This window comes from Caenorhabditis briggsae (genome assembly GCF_000004555.2).
Source record: "Caenorhabditis briggsae complete genome, chrX, whole genome shotgun sequence".
In the NCBI taxonomy this organism is placed as follows: domain Eukaryota; kingdom Metazoa; phylum Nematoda; class Chromadorea; order Rhabditida; family Rhabditidae; genus Caenorhabditis; species Caenorhabditis briggsae.
This window is the reverse complement of record NC_013491.2, coordinates 12,028,238-12,035,541: the sequence shown is the minus strand read 5'-3', so window position 1 is coordinate 12,035,541 and position 7,304 is coordinate 12,028,238. Positions and strand designations below refer to the sequence as shown.

General features: G+C 37.8%; 1 protein-coding gene across 1 annotated transcript; it reads left to right on the top strand.

Annotated features, from left to right (window-relative positions):
- Positions 1-3,079: 3,079 nt before the first annotated feature.
- On the top strand, positions 3,080-7,304 carry Cbr-dop-3 (the record flags this gene model as incomplete). Its single annotated transcript, XM_045239856.1, has 12 exons — positions 3,080-3,286; positions 4,318-4,469; positions 4,517-4,661; positions 5,314-5,478; positions 5,528-5,626; positions 5,965-6,136; positions 6,184-6,283; positions 6,342-6,431; positions 6,478-6,813; positions 6,866-6,984; positions 7,028-7,154; positions 7,202-7,304. The coding sequence occupies 12 exons, from the start codon at positions 3,080-3,082 to the stop codon at positions 7,302-7,304; spliced, it is 1,815 nt and encodes a 604-aa protein (XP_045094377.1).

Below are 7,304 nucleotides of genomic sequence, written 5' to 3'. Positions count from 1 at the left end.
CACATCCCTCTCGTTTTTTTTCTGAATGTGTCGGTTATGTTTGTCTAGATCTGGCAACATTCGATTCACCAAATTATTAGTTTTCCCTTTTTTTAATTCTATTTTTTTCTTAGATTCTTTTTACTCTTCTTTTTCTTGCTTTGTTATTTACTCTGGCTCTTCCTCCGTTGATCCTACGGTATTATGGGCTTTTCTAGCTAACATGTAAGCTGACAAGATTGGATTGGATTTCAGACGAGTCAGCGCAAAGTTTTTTTTTTTCTATTTCCAATTGTAGAAATTTAAGATATATCCCCAAGCTGTTTTTTTTCAAAACACTTCTTTGAAATTCTGAAGAGAAGTTAGAAGAAAACGCTAATGACAAAAAAAACTGAGCTTCAATTTCTCAAATTAAGGAACATTTTGAAATGTGTTTACCGGACACATAACCTCTAACAGAATTCCAATTAGACGTTCATTTTAAACTTTATTATTTCGTTTCCTAAAAGTGACTGTAAAAATTTGTCAGCTGATGAAATGTGCTCTCTAAAATGACCAAGATTCTATCAATTAACAAGCTGTTGATATCTTTCCAAGGAACCGAGATAATTGAGCTCAAATTGGGCGGATACAGTGAACATATGTTCGAGCGTTTACAGTAGTTTCCTTTTGCTTCCCTGAACTAACTTCACCAAAAAATAATTTGTTATCTTGAGTTTTTATAGTATTGTCAAAAAATATACATATATTATATAAACTGTTCCTTGAACTGTTGTGTGACCATTGATTTTTTATCGTCTGTGATATTTTTCCTGCGACTTTTTCTTCAATACTCCATACCGTATTAACATGATCCCACCCATACGTAGACATTGAACTCAATTATTTCGTTTCCTTCAAACGATATCAAAAAAAATTTATACTGATAATTCATTTATCATGTTACCACCAATGTTTCATTAGACCGATCTTAAATATTTTTGATAGGAATTGAGGAAATCGAGCTCAAAGCAGACTTAAGGCTTCCATTAGAGCAAATACGGTAATATATCGTTCTCTTCTAGATTTATTCACTTATTTCTGCTATGATTCTGAATTTTATTTGTACTGGAATACGTTTTTTTCCTGACGTCAAATTATGATACGGAAACATATACAAGTTTAGATCACTCAATTATCTGAAAATTGAGTTTTGTTGTTTCAGATTTGTTTTTTAACTTCCTTGTCTGGTGCGTCTGATAAGTTAATAAGGCGGAACAGAATAGTAACGTTAATTTATTTTAAAACTGTTTTCATATTTCCCAATATTCCCTAGATACCGAAGTATTGTCTCACACATCATTTTTTTTTCAAAAAATACTCATACGACTCAAAAAAAAACAATTCTCAGTTGATTAGCTGAGAGTTTGGAGCTATACAAATTTTCTACACGTGCGCGAGTCCGTGGGAGACAACCTCTCGCCGGCCGAAATAACCTTATTATCACTGCCTCTTGAGAGAATGGAACTCTCGACGAAACGTGTCTCCAGAAGGAGAACCTGACCCAAATGACACCACCCCCTCGCCCCCCTCACGAAACTTCCTCATTGTCCTCTGCATTAACTTGTCAGAAAAAAGTCATGTTTTGTTGGAGGGCTGTGAATTTCTAATCTTTTGTTTTGCTTTTGAGTTGACTTTTTGTCTTGAAAAGACGAGCGCCCCATTTGTGGTTGATCCTGGATTACCATACAACCTTTTTTTCGTGCAGTATTTACTCGGTAAGCATCGTCTGGATACTAGACCAGATACTAAAACAGACAAAAAAGTGAATGATGGTAACAAATTCTGACAAAAAACAAAATATGAAACAGGGTTTACCATAATCCGTACTACTGTACTTGGAAGCCACTCTGTAGACTGGTGGGATGCGTTGTTCTTTTTGCACCCCAAAAACCTTTTAAAAGTTGTTTTCGGAACAGTTATTTTCCCGAACTCCTTTTCCTTTCACCAAAATTTTCTATTATAATTTCAAAATTTCTCGCAAAACACCTACTCACAGATTGTGCTGACGCGGACCCATTTTTGTCCTGCTCGCCTTCAACTGACGTGTCTATTTTTTTCTACTTTTTGTGTCACCTCCAACATTAAGTTCGGCTTTTCTCTCTTTTGTCTCTCCATACCACTTTTCAAAACCTCTTTTATCCATTTCCTTTGTCTGAAACTATTTTTCCGAGGGACCGCCACCTCTTTTTTTTGTTTCTTGCACACCCATTAAAATCTTTAAACTCCGCAACATTATTCAGTATTTTTGGGTCCTCGTGTCCTTCCAGACTCCAATACACATACGTACTTTTGATGCATAATCAAACAATGGGATGAGCGATGATTGTTCAACGATGCACAAAAATTGCAGAGCCCATGCAAAATGTAATGGTAAAAAGTGATGCCACTTTTTAGAAATATTGAGGACCCCTTTGACCAAAGCGGTTTTTTGGAAATGACATGTTTTGGCTCCTTGATGTGAAACAATTTTTGTTGTTTTCCCCCAGCATTCCTAAATATCCCATAGAAACGTTTTGTTTTTGTCATTCCGACCCAATTTTCTGTTCGGGACCTCTTTCCACCCATCCGCCGACATTTTTCATGTGAAAATAATGGCTCTTGTTGGTGATTTTGGTGGTTTTTGAGTGAAACTTTCGTACCCTTCTTGTTGCTTTTTGTCTGTTATTCATTTCAAGACAAAAAACGAAACAACGTGAAAAAAAAAAACGGAACGAAAAGAAAAAAACCAACAAGGTCCCAACAGAAAACTTTGACAAGAAACCTAGCCTTTCCTCCCCGCCCTTCGTCTCACTTTCCGAAGCGTCCCTTTCCCAAGCTTCCCCGTCTTATATTCCGTTTCCTTCCCGAATAAGTCTATAAAAAGAGAAGTGGGGCACCCAAAGACTTTCCACTGGTTTTCCATGTGCCGACACCCCAAACACATCAGCTGCCTAGTTTTCGCAACAACTTGTTCATAGTGCTTCTCGATACTTCCGTATTCCCTATTCCAACTACTTTCACCTCTTCTGATACTTATTCCTTAAACCTTCCCCGGATCAAACTCTGCTTAAATCCCAAAATGTTGACTGGTCAACACCATATTCCAGGAATTGAATCACCTCTGATGGTTGTACTATGGCGAGTGGCCGCTGGCGTATTTCTGCCACTCGTGCCAACGATGGCAGTCTTCGGTAATGTGCTGGTCATTTTGTCAGTATATCGGGAAAGAAACCTACAAACAGTCACAAATATGCTCATCGTCAGTTTAGCAGTTTCTGATTTGTTTGTGAGTTTTTTTTCTTCAAGTTTTTTCACTTGAAAGCTTACGGTAGCTATGAAGCTAGGAAAAGATACTACTTTTAGATACTTCAAGTGAATCTAAGAAATAGAAACAAGACTGGAAATCTTGATGATGAACCAAATAAAATAACAACATGTATTCTATTCTCTTCCTTACCCAGACAGACCAGGTCCATACTTTGGTTCTGCATTCTCCCCAGGGAGATTTGTTTCGGGCTTTTCTAAATTTCTAAAGCATAACATTATGTATCTGCTCCCCGCTTCTTTATTTATGTGACCCCATTTCAATTGTTTTTCGAGGGCAGTGACTAACTTACTAACTTCGAATTCCAACAAAAATATGAAGAGCCCATGATGTCAAACGATCCACGCGAATTGGTCCTGTGGGACACGAGCCAAAAAATATATGCGTTGGCGCACAGATAATGGGAACACCAAAAATCTCATGCAAAAAAAGATGGAAGAAGATTTCGAGGGCACTTTTTTGTCGAGTTTGGTGTTGAAAAAAAAAAACAAAAGACAAATCGAAAAAAAGTTGAAAGTCGGGCTTGACGTCACTTTCCGGAAGTTTTTTCAGATAACGGAGAAGGTTGAAATATTTGGGATCTAGATTTTAAAAGAAGATGTGAGAATCTAAATAGTCAATCTTTGATGGATGAGTAGAGAGACAAAAATTATGATACAAGCAATCAAAAGTGAAAACTGATACGTTAGTTCATTTTCGACCAATTTTTTCCATTTCCAGAAGTCTGGAGTATGGCTGTCAAGTTTCCGATCACTTTGAAAATTTTCGGTCACTTCGAAGTTTCCGATCACTTCGAAAAAACAGACTTGATTGATGAATACATAGACTTTTTTTTAAATGTTCTTAGTTTTCAGCTATCTGCCAATTTTCTAAAAAAAACTGGTTTTTCACGTTTTCATCCTGAAAGTGGTGGAAATTTAGGTTAAAATAACTGAAAATAAACTAAAAACGATTTTTTGTATATTTTTTTACCGTAAATCGAAAATTTTCAGGTTGCAATTGGTGTAATGTCATTTGGTGTATATTATGAGTGGAACGGTTTCAAATGGGGTCTCGGCTCCTTCTTCTGCCACGTGTATCAAGCGCTAGACGTAGCGTGCTCAACAGCTTCTATACTCAACTTACTTGCTATTTCGCTAGACAGGTATACCCTACTTTTCCAGCATTGTTCATATATGTTTTTCATTCCAGATATATCGCAATAGGCCATCCAATATCATATGCCCAATACGGTGCTCGTGGCGGTCGTGCCATGATTTCCATCACAATAGTCTGGGGAGTCAGTTGTGCTGTAGCTTTGCCGCTGCTACTCGGAGTGAATCCGATGGAGAACGATGTGAGTTTGTTGCTAAACCAAAAAAAAAAAACACTTCCAAAGAAAGGAACCCGTTTCTTCTGTTCTGACGCGTATGCAGCCCACATGTCAAACTCAAGCAGAAAAAACTTTTCATGATAGATTACTTTTTTTGTTGAAAAAGAAGACACAATATAAAATAAAAACAAAGAGATCTGAGTAGTATTGATTTTCAAGAGGCTCCCAAGCAGATTAGTGTATTCTCTATTCTCTACAAAATAATCATGTGATATTAGTTGTAATTTTGTATTTGTGTGGATATCTGTATGTGTGTCAAAATTCGATTAAACCAAGTTCGGTGGTCCGAAGACGTAACGAAAAAGTGACGGGGTCGTAAGTACTAATTGGATTGTCAAACGAAACCGGCTATTCTCGTTTTTCTTTGTGGCGATGGCTCCAAAATACGCTCGCGCGGACAGGAAATAAGAAACAAACGCGGTGACATCATTATGACTCATTTCGACAGGGTCTTAAACTAAATTAGGCTTTCTAAAGGCACCCATTGCGGGGTTTTTTATGATTATATTAGAACGCGTCTAGATTCTAATCTGAAAATAAAAAGTGTGGTAATAATAAAAAGGGGTTAAGCCGATGCATGATTTTTCGAATCAACAAATAATTCACTTAGATTCAGCAATGCGAATTGGCAAATCCATGGTTCAACATGATCTCATCAATCTTCTCATTCTTCATTCCATGTATAGCCATGATTATTTTGTACACTATCATTTTCCGACGGTTACGACAACGCGAACGAGCAAGGAGTTTACGACAAGCACAGAGAAGTGAAACTGATAAGGTTGGAAGCAAAGTCCGAAGGTCGGGAAAATAAATCAAAAGAATTACAGATCAGTTCTGCTCTGCTTGGCGGTGCACAAATTGCCCGGCAAATGGGTAAACACTTCAAGAACAGAACAGACCAAATTCTATTGGAGATCAGCTTTCAGGTTAGCGATGAGGTAAACGATACATTTTGAGATTATTAGTAATCAATCACCAATCACCACACACACACACACACACACACACACGAATTGTTTTGACTCCGTTCCGTGCGCTAGCAGCACACGAGAATTGGTCAGACCTGCCAAATGCACTTGCATTCCGCTGTATATTTGGTTCAATTGACTCGACAATGCTTTTTCTGAGAAAGATTTTCTCAATGAAGTCAATTGCACTGAATATGACACGTTTTTCACTAAAATTGAATTCACGCATCCAATAATCAGAATCATAGTGCAGAAAAAAAAAGAGAAAGCTAATTATAAAAAAGTACGCATTGCAGACGTCATCGTTCCCGACGATTTCCGAGTCGTCTGACGATGGATCAACAATCTCTCCAATGATCAATTCGTTCAATAATTTTCTTCCAAAGAAGTCTCAATATCCAAGCACATTGATTCCGGCAATTCCAGAATGTGGATCAATGCCAAATCTTACTATCATTGAACGACCAGGTAGATCAAAAAAAGTGAGAGATTCTATACTAATATGGAAATTTCAGCCCCACCAGAGAAAGAAAAAGATATAGAACTCTCGATCATGGATCTGCATGACACAGTGGAAATGTTGGATGACAAGTACACATCTGCCATGATCACAAGGTACAGAAGTATTCTCGGACAGTCACTCCAACGTTCCCTTTAGTTTTCGAACTTCCAGATCCTTCGGTGAAGAGCTAGAAGAGATCCTCCCATTCATCGATGGATCTACAAGTGTGAAAAATTCCAGGGAACAATTGCACGCCACTAGGTGCAGTCTTCTTACTGTACCATGACTTTCAATTATTTACTTTCAGATCGAATACCAGCACCACAAGGCTACTTGATGTAAAACCAGAGTTAAGGAGTATCAGCGTGCCAAGTATCCAGGATGAGAAGAAAATGAACTCTCGACCGCCGGAAAATCCATTCGCTCACCAAAACGGAACAAACAAACAAAGACTGCTGCCAAATCCGGGGATTCTAATGAAAAGCAAATCTACTACACTTTTGAAAACAAACGGGTACCTGGACACAGATTCCTTGAACAATAATAGGAACTCACACAAAAAGAGTACAGCCGATTTATTGCCTAATGATGATTATTCTTTCACCGATTCGATGCGGGTTTACAAAAATCGGTTATTTAAAAGGTGTGTCCGAGATTTCGTAAAATTAAATAACCTATTTCTATTTCGTTTTCAGTTTAAGTCGTGCTACTAGCGGATGGAACAAACCTAGGCCATCGAGACATATGGTCAAAAAAGCTACAAAGCAGATGAGAAGAGAACACAAAGCTACAGTAACTCTCGCAGTTGTGTTGGGTAAGTCTTGCATTTTTTGTGCCTTGTAGTGGTCAATTTTCAGCGGTTTTCCTCTTCTGCTGGCTCCCATTCTTCATCCTTCATCTTAGCAATTCGATATGTTTAGTGATTGATTCTAATAGTGATTGCATCGGGTTTTTACCATTATATCTTGCAACTTGGCTGGGATAGTGAGTTTGTTTTCATCTGGAATAATTCATTTTGAATCTATTTTCAGCCTCAATTCATCCCTAAACCCACTGATCTATACAGTATTTGACCAAAGGTTCCGAAACGCGTTCCGGAACATTCTCTCATGCGGATTTTTCAAAAAGCGATGA